This window comes from Urtica dioica, chromosome 6, assembly GCF_054948205.1.
Source record: "Urtica dioica subsp. dioica isolate 48M chromosome 6, U.dioica_male_clone48M_v1_H2, whole genome shotgun sequence".
In the NCBI taxonomy this organism is placed as follows: Eukaryota; Viridiplantae; Streptophyta; class Magnoliopsida; order Rosales; family Urticaceae; genus Urtica; species Urtica dioica.
The window spans coordinates 41244485-41258705 of NC_142761.1; the positions used below are offsets into that span (position 1 = coordinate 41244485).

General features: G+C 38.9%; 1 protein-coding gene across 1 annotated transcript; it reads left to right on the forward strand.

Annotated features, from left to right (window-relative positions):
- The first annotated feature begins 7531 nt into the window (after positions 1–7531).
- Positions 7532–10345, forward strand: LOC149394212 (G-type lectin S-receptor-like serine/threonine-protein kinase LECRK1). Its single transcript, XM_089617330.1, has one exon. It carries the CDS (start codon positions 7917–7919, stop codon positions 10299–10301), a length of 2385 nt encoding a protein of 794 aa, XP_089473456.1. The 5' UTR covers positions 7532–7916; the 3' UTR covers positions 10302–10345.
- The last annotated feature ends 3876 nt before the right edge of the window (positions 10346–14221 follow it).

Consider the following 14221-nt stretch of genomic DNA (forward strand, 5'->3'; position numbering starts at 1 on the left):
GCTCTTAGTCCCACGTTATTGCATCTTTCATTAGTGTTGGGGATCGTGGGTTACAAACAACGAATATAACCCTCCCACTTAGTTTTTGGAGTTGGTTCATCGACTCTTATAAGTTCGGAAACAAATTTCCTAGTTAGAGAGCGACAGAGCGGACAACTAGAAGAGAATCTTAGATCGACATGTTCAGAGCAGTATTAGTGCATAAAGGCACAAGGTACATACTCGATCTTTTCCTATTTTCTATTTCGGGAAAGTGCGTGAGGGAAGTGTGAACTTCAACTCACTCGAACACTTGAAAGTTTGAGATTACACATCTTTTTATTTTTCGGCTTGTCTACAAGGAGACCTCCCACTCAAATTTTCAAGAGCATATAGATTTTGAACATATGTGATATAGATATAGTTTTGAAAATATTTTGAAAATTTATTTGATTTGGATGACAAAATATTTTCAAGTTTGAAAGTGAAAACGGTTTTTCAAAATTCAAACTAGTTTTGTAAAAATTCAATTTCAATTAAACTTTCAAAAAACAAAACATTTTAATCTTACACATCATGTTTATAATCATATGAAAAACATTTTTGCTCAAGAAAATTTTCTCATTAGAGTTCTATAACTCATGGTAGTGGGGTTTGAAAATCCGGATTTCTAAAAAACTGGAGTTTCAGACAGCCGCGCACCTCGGAGTAAAATCGCCATATCTGGCGGCTCCGATGTCCTTTTCAGCCGAAACCGGTGGCATTGGACAGAGGACAGACAGAGCTTTAATTTGATTCAAGAATCATTAAATTTCGATTTCTGAGCAGAGAGTTATGCCACTTTTAATGCGGGTTTACTCCAGCTCGAAGAAAAAGAAATAAATTAAAGCTTGGTCCTACTTAGGTGCGAAAAAGAATCAAGTGTAACGGAACGTTTTAAGATGTTGTTTAAAGCTTTTATTTGTGTTTTATTAGCAGGGTAATAACATAGAATAAAAGAAATAACAACAAGCATAAAACGATTCAAGTAAAAATAAGAAACTAGTAAGATATCAAAACTAGTCACAAAATTTTACTCGAAATTTCTCAAACCTTTAAAACACGTTTTTCAATATAAAAAATTAAAAAAATTTAGAACTGATTCTAATGTGTTTTAAAAACATCCCAAACTCATAGAAAATCAACATGCTTTTTAATTTAAAGACAAGAACATTAAATTAAAAAAAAATCTAAGATTACAATTCTAACTTGTCACAAAATTAGTAAACTTTCGAAAACGATTTTCAAGCTCATAATTTTAAAAACATGTACATGCTAATATTTGACCATAGCTCTGATACCATTTGTTGGAATCGATCTAGGGTTTAAGAAAATAATTAACGCTTCGGGAAGCGGCGGAATTCTAAAAATTTTCTTTTACAAGTAAAACGGTTTTTACTAACCTAGACAAGTGCAAGTACATGTAATTAAAAACCAATATGAGCTAGAAGTTTACTAACCTTTCTTGAAGCTTGAACTTTGAAGAAGCTTTTGGAAAGTTTGCAACGCTCGTCTCCCCTCGCAGCATGTCTCTCTTCCTTTCCTCGGCACCTCGAGCAACCACGAAAGTTTCTATCACTAAATCACTCGAAAAGAAGGAATCAGTGAGTGGGCACTTTTAAACACTACGACTTAAGAACGAGTCTCGAAGTCGCAGAGCTAAACACTAGGTCGAGTGAGGACCTAGGTGCCAAAACAAGAAAAATCGATAATAAACTAGAAAGAGAGAGAGAGAGGAGTTCGGCCAACAATGTCTAGAGAGAGAGTCTCTCAATCTCTAACTTGTGTTGAATGAATAGAATGAGAGGAATGAGGGTCCTATTTATAGGAGAAGGGTTGGCCTTGGAAAGAAGTAGTTTCCTCTTATTTTCCAAGCCTTTATGAGCAATCTTTTATTACCCATTCCTATCAACATAGGCGCCCACCTCATGCACATCCACAAGGGATTAGTTTCCTCTTTTATTCCATGCCTTTGACTTTCTCTTGGCTTGTTTGGCCGAATTTCCTTATGGCAAGCATAGGAAATTTGTTTCCTCTTTTTCTTTTGGCAAGTATCTTGATACATTTATGCACAAAATATTTTCTCTTTCCTTGGGTATTATGGGCGCCTATTCTCATCTAGAAGGAGCTTCTAGAAGCTTCTTCATTTGTTCATGACAACATGAGAAAAGCCCATTAAGAATTTTCAATAAAATTCTTATGAAATGAAATTAATTCACAAGGCCCAATGATCAAGTCATGGCCGAGTGACATTAAGTCATCAAATGAACTTGTCAAAAAATTTATTGACATTCATTTCATCCTATGTCTCAAAAGACAAAAATACCCTTTTGACTATTTTCGTTCTTGTTTTGACTTAGCTTCCAGTTTAACTATTCCTATCGATGTGATTCGTGACAGTGACCTCATGGACCCAAATGAACAAAGCTTGAGCTAAACACTTGGACTCAAAAGTTCACAAACCTTTTCCAAGTTTAGCTTAATGCCAACTGACTCCACTAAAGAGCTGACACTGAAAATCTCTCGGTTCAAATGAATTTATTTTCTACTCAAGAATTCACCTAATTATAATGAGCGGATCCACTGAATATTATCTATGCTACCCTTCATGAATGTCATCAGCTAGTCGGGATTTACTAAATTACCATTTTACCCTTCTAGCTGTTATTTCCTCAACTCCTTTGTCGCTTGTGAATAAGTTAGAAACAATGTATTGACGAGGAGCTAACAAGTCACATTGTTTCATCCAAAAGAGTCAGGACTCAATTTGGACACTGGCCAGTTCATTTATTCACACTCCAAGGAACAAAGCATGAGGTGACATACATTGCATTTCAGCAATCTTGTACATGAATTCCATATCTATGAGAACTTCACAAAGTTACTCATGACAGACTCACAACTTAGTACTTCACCAATAGGCCTTGTTCGGAATCACATAGTGAGTCCGAACTTTGACTTTCTCAAATGAAAATACTAAGGTGTGAAATGGCATGTCTCATTTAAGGATTAAGGTAAGCATGATGCAATTCATACACAGTGACTTCGAGACATAAGAGGTTAAATGGTTTGTTCTTATATTGTCTCTAGAAGTGCACTGGTCAATTCAGTACCTTCGGAAGATACCTAGAAGAACTATAGAGTCCCCAACTCTCAATGCCTCATAACCAGACATCATAGATTCTTTTAACAATCATACTGAGGTCAATAGTCCTTTGACCCTAAGATTGCGAATATATCGTTTTAAGCAAACTACGAAGAGTTTGTTCATGCAAATCTACATTTGTCTCTTCGTAAGTTGTTAAGTTTGTTTATGGACTAAAAGACTAAGGTTTTATCATAAAGCTTCAAACAAAGAAAGAATGAATGAACGTTTCAACTTTATTAATGAATAAGCAATTACAAGCAAGAGTCTTCGTAAGACTATATGACATCAAACGTACATAAATAGACACTACTACTCTTCTTGTGGGCACCATTGACAACAGGTTGACCTTGTGAAGCTTGGCTTGGACCCTATTGCCTTGTTTGAGTTGCTGATCTTTTTTTTTGTCGCTACATAGTTAAAAAAAAAAATGGGTCTTATAACTTGTAATTGGCATAACCATGTACACAGAGTTAGGAAAAAAGATTATTACCACATTTTCTTATTGTCTTCGGAAGCATGTCTTTATGTTATGTCCATGCTATCCACAATTTGAGCACTTGATGACGACGTACTTTCTAGTCAGTTTTGTACCCCCGGGGGGGCACAACCTCATCGTGCTTCACTCTTCTAAGTTTTTTGGGCCTTCCTGGCTCAGCTCTCTGTGGAGGTATTCCTAGTAGTGTCTTACCGGTCTTTGGCCACTGTTCAATCGGATTGGTTGGATTAATTTGGTGAAAGTAGGGCTTCCTTTTTGTAACATTCAGCCACGTATTTCTCAGGGTCCTCAGATTTACTCCAAATGCAGCTGATCATATGTGAACATGGAATCCCTGCATAATAATACACCTAAAATCAATATTGGTCTCACAGAGATGGAAAACAGTTTACATACAAATACATACCTGATTTGTCTCATCGTCTACATGAACAAGTTCCATTTCTAAGATCCACTGCATACATACTCCCGTACATGTTCTAGACTTGAAACAAATTTCCACCACACCACTGGGCAATATTCTCGCCACTCAGTACCTTGTTTTTCTCCACAATCTTGGAAATTCGGGGACCTATGTCACTATGCCATTTCTCGACTGCTAACCTTTGCTTTGTGAATCTCTGCAGCAAATACATCCTGATTCTCTCTAGCATAGAGAGTATTGGCCTCTGTCTTGCCATTAGTATAGTCGATGTCCCATTAAAACTTTTGCATAGGTTGTTCAACGATATGTCACACTTAAGAGTTGCTCTAAAGCACGTCCGGGCCCAGTGCCGAGGTTCCTTGGCAATTTACCACTCGTAAGCATTAACATCTTCTGTTTTAATCAGCTCCATCTCAGCCGAATGCTTTTCTATCGAGTATGCCATTGCTGCAGCCATGATCTTCTCTTTCAAGTATTGTCCTTTGAAAACCTTGCACAATTCATAACAAAACAGAATAATTCAATGAATTCAATAATGCTATGCACAATTCAGAAGAATTCTATGTACATACCTTTGTGAAATTACTTCTCAAATGTCTAGCACAGTGTCTATGCTCAGCAGGTGTTTCTCCTTCCTCCCACATTCCATTTAAAGCTTCTTTCAAACCCTTTTGTTTATCTGTTATAAAAGTCCAATGTAGACCATTGTTGATCTTCACATCCTCTCTCAGAAATTGCAAAACCAACTCTAACTGTCTTTCCCTTCTGATTCCACAATTGCAAAAGCAATCGGAAACATGCCATTGTTAGCATCGATCCCGATTGCTGTGAGCAATTGACCTGTGTGATGTCCCTTGATGTGACAGCCATCTAGCCCTATGACAGGTCTATACCCCTCAAGGAACCCATCTTTACAACCTTTGTAGCAAATGTAAAGTCTTTTGAAGATAGGTTGTCCATTTGAGAAGTATGTGTCGAACTCGATTGTGGATCCGGGATTAGATCTTTTAATTTCTGCTTCGTAGTCCCACAACGACGCGTATTGTTCTTTGTATGTACCTTCAATCACAGTATTTGCCTTCATCCGAGCCCGGTAAGCCTTTTGCTTTGAATAATTAAGGATTAAGTCTCGTTGAACTTTGTTCATAAAGCCTGGACATGACCAATTCTCATTGTCTTGAGAATTACTCAAATAATGATTTGACAACCACTTTGGAGTTGCCCACCTATAATACATTCATCAAGCAACAGATTAACAACAATACATATTAATAAAGTACATGTCTATGGGATTTTATTTTACTCTTATGCAAGAATAATTATATTTTTATAATAAGAGTATACTACTAAGAGTTTATATACAAGCCAATGTACCTGTTTATATACCAGTCAATGTATCAGTTTATAATTACATTATATACCAGCCAATTTAAATAACATCTAGAATATTACATACTAAATAACAGTTTATATACAAGCCAATGTACCTGTTTATATACCAGCCAATTTAAATAACATCTAAAATATTACATACTAAATAACAGTTTATATACAAGTTAATATACCTGTTTTTGTTAGACCTTGGGCATACATGTTCTGGTTGGTATGTCTTGATCACAAATGATCCAGCATCTCCAAGCACCGATGCATAGCAAACCCACTTGCACTTAGGGTCCTTACACTGAGCCCTCACTCTGGTCGGGTCATTTTTTTTAAACAAATCTCTTTACCGGCACGAATTGAGTACTCTCTCACAGCAACTTTAAACACTTTTACATTTGGGAAAATTAATCCCAATTTGAATGTTGGATTAGACATGTTAGTTTCTGCTCTAAACTCTGGAAAAGTAGGCAACACCTTCTTCTTGTATCTCCTTGACAGTTTGGAACCATCACCACTCGTTGCTAATCCTTCATCCTCACTTGATGTGATGTCTTTCATGTTCATGTTTATTTCATCCTAATAATCACTCTCAGGACAAATTTCTCCCTCATTGTCACTTAAGATTTTCTTACCTTTAAATCTTAAACCTCCATCTACAGCATCTCCATTTACTTCTACCTCATCTTCACTAGCTTCATAGCCACTTTCTTGTTCAATGCCCTCACCACGAGCATCTTCATTTACATCAGTCTCTTCATTATGTTCAACACCAGCATCTTCATTTTCATCAGTCTCTTCATTATCTTCAACACCAGTATCTTCATTTTCATTAGTCTCTTCATTATGTTCAACACCTACCTGAGCAACAAAACAGTCTTCAGTCCTTTCATTTTGTGTACTATTAGGCTCCTCAATCTCTTCATTCTGGGCAAGTTCAGCCACTACATTTTGTCTACCACCAAGCTGAGTAAGACAAGGCTCATCAATCTCTTCATTCTTACCAACTTCGGTCCCTTCATTTTGAGTACCACCAAGCTGAGCAAGAAAAAGGTCATCGATCTCTTCATTCTGTGCAACTCCAGGCTCTTCATTCTTATGCAGCTTTGGGTGTCCACACCATACCTCCACTACACGACTACTCTTAAGTATTTCCCCAATTATACTCAATAAAGTCCTATCATCAGAAACAGACTCAACCACATCACTACGAACAGATTTCAGATAGTATACAGCCCCAACTGAATACTTGAAGTCCTGTTTTAAAATATCATCTAACTCCACTATTGACATTTTATCAACGTCACAATGGTCTATATATGACACGGTCTCATTCAATACCTCCAGCCATGATTACTGAACTCCAGTTCACCACAGTGGTGAATCTTACATGTAAAATTACCAGATTCTTCCATTGTAAAAACTAAGAAAATAAACCCAAATAAACACATATTCTTCCACTGTAAGAAATAAGAAAAAAATTCAGAAAAACTTAAACATTGAAACATGAAACAAAACTATGGCCCTACCATTTAAAATTAAATATTGTTCAACAACCAACAAACAAACATTGTGGTCCCTACCCATTGAGATTCAACCAGAAAACAAATAGATGTGAAGAATAAAAATGTGGTCCCGAACAAAAGAGATACAAGCTTTATGAAACGAAGATTATTTAAATATTCCTATAAATACTAAAGTTTGTGCTCACCATAGTTTGGCACTGAATGTCTGTTTTTTCATTGTCGCTACTTTTTTCCGCCGACTTCTTTGAAGACAACGCACGTTTCTTCGCTGGAGATTTCGTCGCAGTACTTTTCTTCAGGTGCTTTCTTCTTCATCGTGAACATGAAAATGAATGGTTTTTTTGGGGATTTAAGGCTGTTGTTGAACGATTTAGGGATTCATGAACATGTATAACGGAAAGGATTAATTTACGTCCATGCCCTCTTAATAATGTCCACGTCAACAGATCTGTGCAAAAAATAACTGAAGGATTACTTCTGATAAAAAACATAAGTTCAAGGAAAACAGTTGCCACAAATCAGAATACCAGGGGTAAATTGTTACCGACGTCATAGTTCAGGGGCAATAGTTAAATTTATTCTAATAATAATAATTACTGACAATTATATCAGTATCTTTTCCAAATGCCGCATAAAGTCTGATTTGATTCCTACAAAAAAAAAAAAAAAAAAAAAAAAAAAAAAAAAAAAAAAAAAGCACTCCTTCAAAGACTGCATGAAGTTGCATAAGCACGTAAAAGTGACGTTCAATTAATATGTTTGACCAAGGCGCTCCTAATTTTTCTCGTCATAAAATCACCCACGACCTCCGTTTCCAAGTCTCACCCAATGGCCCATACCATACGTTAAATCATTAATACATAGAGATTGATGTTTACCTATATTGACTTGGTTGACTCCGATATTATATAATCAGCTTGGAACATGATACAATACAATCCATCATCCATTCCACAATACACACAGAAAAACATAATGAGTGCTTTTCTCAAACTAACAGCCATCCTACTAATCCTCTCATTAGCACTGACTCTTTCAGAAGCTCAGCAACGAAGAAGCTCAAACATCACACGGGGCTCTTCCCTTACCCCTACTCGTGTCTCTTCGTGGCTGTCAAGCTCCGGTATGTACGCCTTCGGATTCTACCGCGAAGGAAACGGCTTCTCTGTCGGAATATTCCTCGCCGGAATCCCCGAAAACACCGTCGTCTGGACGTTCAACCGTGACAATCCTCCGGTCCCGGCGAACGCCACTTTCGAATTCACGTCCGACGGAGCACTTTCCCTAGAGTCAACCCGGGGTCAAGAACTCATCGGAGATCAGACCGAGGCCGCTTCATCGGCCTCGATGCTCGACTCGGGAAACTTCGTGATGTACAACTCCGAGGGAGATGTGGTATGGCAGAGCTTCGACCACCCGACCGACACCCTCTTGCTGGGCCAGAGCCTCCACAATGACCACGCGCTCGTCTCCCGTGCCTCGCTGGCCGATCACTCATCCGGATTCTTCAAGCTAAGTATGCAGACCGACGGGAATCTCGTCCAGGTTCCGGTGTACATGCCAGCCACCGTAGAGTCTACTTACTGGTCAACGGGCACAGATGGAACCGGGTCGAATGTGACCCTGGTATTCGATGACAAAGCAATGCTCTACCTGGTGAACAGTAGCGGAGTCAACTTCCTCAACATAACAGCTGTACCATATTCCGCAACTGTCTTGCTCACGAGGATAGACACGGACGGGATATTCCGTGTGTACTCATACAGGAACGAGAGCAGCTGGTCGGTCGAGTGGTGGTCTTCCGTGGATAAGTGCAGCGTCTTAGGGCTTTGCGGATTTAATGCGTATTGCGTTTTGAACGATCAGGTGCCGGATTGCAAGTGTCTTCCCGGCTTCGATTTCGTCCAACAAGGGAATTGGACCGCCGGTTGCGTCAGAAGCTTCGTAGGGGATAGTTTCATGAACAAGCGGGGGAAAGATGCGAGGATGGAAGAGGTAGCCTTCACGAAGTGGGAGGATAACAAGTACCTCGCATTTTCCGTTGATGACAAGGAAAGTTGTCGCCGTGCTTGTTTGGCGGATTGCGAATGCCAAGCCGTGTTTTACAAAGATAGGACTTGTGCTAAGCAAAGGCTTCCTTTAAGATACGGACGGAGATCGGATAATGAGTCGAATACGGCACTCATCAAGGTTTACGCTCCTCCATCGCCGCCATTAGCCATGGTCGTGTCTCCGCCCAAGAAGTTCCAAAAGTACTTGCTTATCATCAGTGTCTTCATCGTTTCCTTGGGCTTCGTCGTGATGGCTGTTTCGCTGACCGTGGTCTTGTGCAAAATCAAGATCTTAGGTTATAGGAGAATTGATCGTCGAGGCTGCGAGATAGAACTTCTCGGAGAGGAGGTCACTCTGAAGTCATTTACTTTCAAAGAGCTCGAGAGGATTACAGGTGAATTCAAAGAAGAGATCGGGAGAGGGTCGTTTGGGACGGTGTACAAAGGGGAGATTGGGAGCGGGGTCGGTGGGAGGGAAGTGGCGGTGAAGAGGCTCGAGAAAATGTTGGAGGAAGGGGAACAAGAGTTTCAAAACGAGATGAGGGCGATCGGGCGGACCCACCACAAGAACTTGGTGTGTCTCGTCGGTTACTGCCACGACGGCCCCAACAGGCTTCTCGTGTACGAGTACATGAGGAAGGGATCGCTGGCGGAGATTCTCTTTTCGAGGCCCGATAACCGACCAACTTGGGACGAGAGGGTCGGAATTGCGAGCGGGGTAGGTAAAGGGATCATGTACCTCCACGAGGAGTGCGAGACTCAAATAATCCACTGCGACATCAAGCCTCAGAACATCCTGATGGACGAGCACGGGTGCGCTAAGATTTCGGATTTTGGGCTGGCAAAGCTTCTAAAGGCAGACAAGGCGAAGACATTCACGGGGATCCGAGGGACGAGAGGTTACATGGCTCCTGAGTGGCACCGGAAGCAGCCTATCACTGTGAAAGCGGATGTTTACAGCTATGGGATCGTCCTTCTCGAGATTATATGTTGTAGGAGAAATGTAGACGGGGAGCTTCCGGAAGAGGAAGCGATGCTTGAGGAGTGGGCTTACGAGTGTTTTGAGATAGGAGAGGTGATGAAATTAGTTAAGGGTGAAGAAATGGTTGACAAGAGGCAATTGGAGAAGATGATCAAGGTTGCATTGTGGTGCATACAAGATGAGCCTTCTTTGAGGCCTTCCATGAAGAAGGTTCTCCTAATGCTTGAAGGCACTGTTGACATACCTATCCCACCAGCTCCTCAGTTTTTCTCTTAGATTTTTATATTTTGTTCATCAAATGTATTTGTTGAATGGCTAATGGACTGGACATTCAAAGAATTGTTAAATGTGAATTCTTGGATTTTTATTTTTATTTTTATTTTTATTCTTTATTCTTTATTCTTTGTGATGCTAATTATATAAGTGTCGGACGGTCACTATTACACGGATGGGACGTCGACGGTGTTCACATACATAAGTGTGATGATCTGCATTGAGAACTAAACTTTGGTGTATGATTCGGAGAGCTCGAGGATAATTTCGATTCCTATATAGTTTCATAAGATCTTGCTTATTTTTAGTTGTAATTTAGTTTTGTTACGCTAAGCTTAATTCTTTATGGTAAACGGTGGTTTTTCATCTCTTAAATCATTGATTAAAGAATAATTAGATAGACTAGCCAAATTTAAACGTTGAGATTGCATATTAGCCAACGTTTACATTTATTTTGATAAATAACCAATTTCGCTGACGTGGCGTTTCAGTCAATATTTTTGCTTCCAATTTTACCATTTTTTTAATATTTATTTTTTAAACAAAAAATATAATTAAAAAAAAAATCAAAATTGATTGTCAACGTATTATGATTTGATTATCAAGATATTCTGATTTGAGAACTATAGGAAACTGCATTGGAATAGATACATGCAGGACTTAAAAGTGATTTTTACTTGCCACAAATGTATTAAAAAAATTTATTTACTATGAGAAATATATTATAATTTTTCACTTAGTAACTTTGCAAAGATTTATATACGGGAACCTGCTTAACGATTGTACATGCACGGATAAACAGTACAAGCACACGGCGATGAGATTTACATAAACAATCTAAATATAGTGTAACAATATTAATTTCAAAATATTTGCTCTCTCTCTCTCTCTCTCTCTCTCTCTCTCTCTCTCTCTCTCTCTCTCTCTCTCTCTCTCTCTCTCTCTCTCTCTCTCTCCAAAATTGCAGATCTCCTCGAGGGCGATGAAGGCATGAGAGGAGTGCGGCTATGGAGGCATGGACGAGCTTCTCGCGGCAATCGGCTTGAGCAGCTCGAGGAAGCCATGTCCGGCGCCGCCAATGTGAGGCTCCACTTCTGCCCGTCCCTCGGCGTTGTTGCCGTCGTCCATGGCTTCCCCGGAGAATCCTTCTGACTGGTCCAACTCACCGTCGTCTTCCTCGCCAAGTCAAGCTTCGCCGTTTGTGCCATTGACCACCAGGGCCACGGCTTCTCTGACGGCCTTGTCACGCACATCCCCGACGTCAACCCCGTCGTTGACGACTGTAAATCTGTTGACTTGAATTGATTTCAATTGATTTAAAAATTAGTGTTGGTTTGTGTTAATTTGTGTTGATTTATGAGTTATGTTGAAAAGTCGTTGGAATATGTTAATTTGTGTTAATATGTGTTTATTCATACTAATTTCTATTTTTATTTGTAGGAAAATTGGCGACTCTGTGTCCCAGGCCGGAGAATTGGCGGTTCGAGACGGATCGACGGAAAATTGCGCAAGTTGACTTGGCATTGAAGACCGACGGTGAAGATCTCGTAATATCTTTAGAGATTTTTTAATCTGTTAATGAAACAATTATTTATTGTAATATTTTTCATTAATTCATTTATTTTTGTTAACTAATTTATATTTTGTAATCCTTTATTTTAAATGAAGGTATTATTGTCTCTTCAAGTTGTACAAAATAAACTTAACGTTGGCTATTTTGACAATTTTATGTTTCAAATTGGATATTTTTGGGAAATACCGAAAAATATTCTAGCACATAATAAAGTACCTATGTGGCTCTAGATTCTAGATAAATAATCGAAGGAAATAAAAAAAAAAAAATTGCAACGGAAAATTTTACTCAAGTTTAGACCAAACAATGTCCTACGCGCGTCGTGGTTGCAAAATGGTTCCAGTGAAAAAAACCAATCCGAAATTATAAAAGATATAAACCTCTGCTTTCCTCTAAAGTTGTTCCCAATAATTTTCGCACCACTCTTTCTCTCCCTCTCTTTTTTTAGGGAAGGCTTTATAAGTAGCCAATGATACAAGATAAGATATTTACAAATATGGGGGCTGGACAAATATAAGTTTCTATTTCTAGAACGACACATATACCACTACTACAAAATAAGGATTCTACAACGCTTGTCAAGCGTTGTAGAATCCTGCGTTGTAGAAGCTTCTACAACACTTAAATATCCGTTGTAGAATCCAAGAGGTTTCTACAACGCTTAAACATCCGTTGTAGAATCCAAGAGGTTTCTACAACGCTTAAATATCCATTGTAGAATCCAACTTTCTACAACGGATATCTAAGCATTGTGGAACCTCCTACAACGGTATACATCCATTGTGAAATTTTTAGATAATTAAAAAATCCCCTCCGCGGCGACGTATAATATTCGCCGCCGCGAGATTATTATACAACGGATATTATATCCGTTGTAGAATCAACTCGCCGCGGCGAATATTATACGTCGCCGCGGCGTACATTTCGCCGCGGCGACGTCATATCTTAGCCGCGGAGACATGATTCTACAACGGATAATTATGCGTTGTAGAAAGGCAATGAATTTTTAAAAAAAAAACTCGCCGCGGCGAGACTAAGATTTCTAATTTGCCTGCTCTCGGTATCTTTTCTCGCCGCGGCGAATAATATTTCTCGCCGCGGCTCGAATTGCTTGCCCCGGCGAGAAGTATAGTTCGCCGCGGCGATAATCATTTTTTTTCAATCCAAAATCTGTTTTTACACGGTACTGAAACCCGTTGTAAAAAACTGGCACCTGAAAATAATCTTCAATCCAAAAAATAATATCTTCATCTTCAAAACATTCAAAATCTAATATGTACATCTACAACCAATCCATAGTTCAATAAAAAAAAAAATTAGCTAATCATCACAGTTAATAAATGTTTGTATATAACTTACCCATTCTTCCCTAACTCTCTCTAAATCCTCTTTTGTATAGGATTTCTTATTTTCTAATTTTCCTACACCTCCTACGACTATATCACGCATATAAGAAATCACAAAATACCCGCATTCTGTGTTTCCAGTTTGTCTCGGAGCGTCCCAAGCCTTGATGTACGTTGATTGCCCGTTACTATGGGCGTTTTGATGCTCGAGCTTGAAATCAACAAGAACCCTATATAACACGGAGATTATAAGAGAAAAAACCACTAGAACGATTTATAATAAAAATTATTTAATAAATCAAAATATTACATTTTTATCAATCGAGTTAAATCGATTGGGATTTTATTTCTCAACGGGTCAAATAACATAGCGATATCTCTCCAAAGGTCGAGGACAACGAGCATCCAATGACTACCTTTGTTATACGGCATCAAAACTAGTTCACCAAATTTGCAATGTCATACCACGTTTCCAACGTCCTTGACTCGTTTTGACAAATAAGCCTCCTCGTCGTCATTTTCGATGTACGAACTTAAGCTCGGATTTATAAAACAATAGTTTCGAGTCTTCTTCGCCCTTTCTAGCCTCGAGCGTATATAGCTATGACAAACAAATATTTAGTTGATCAAAACACTAAATATTGAATATTGATATTAAAAAACGCATATAAAGAAAACTCTTACTCCATATAAACTGTTATGCTCCACGCGCCAATTTCCAAGTATTGCAAAAAATCAAAAACGTCTTCAAATGACACCGGAATCGGGATAGCCGCGAGACTTGGACTAACATTGACCATAATCACATCCCCTTCCGGTAACATTACTTTGTTGGCATGTTGAGCGAGCAATCGATACTTGGGATTAATCACCTTGTACGAAATCTTCTTAGCATCATCGATGCTAGCTTCACTCTCAAAACCGAGCTTTGAGAGTTGTTTGACAACCGGACCGCGACTCTCTATTCCCGTATCCATTTCTATGAGTCTCTTCGGCCATGAGAC

Excerpts from the sequence above, each read along its gene's own strand:
- LOC149394212 (XM_089617330.1), top strand. The coding sequence starts at position 7,917 with ATGATACAATACAATCCATCATCCATTCCACAATACACACAGAAAAAC.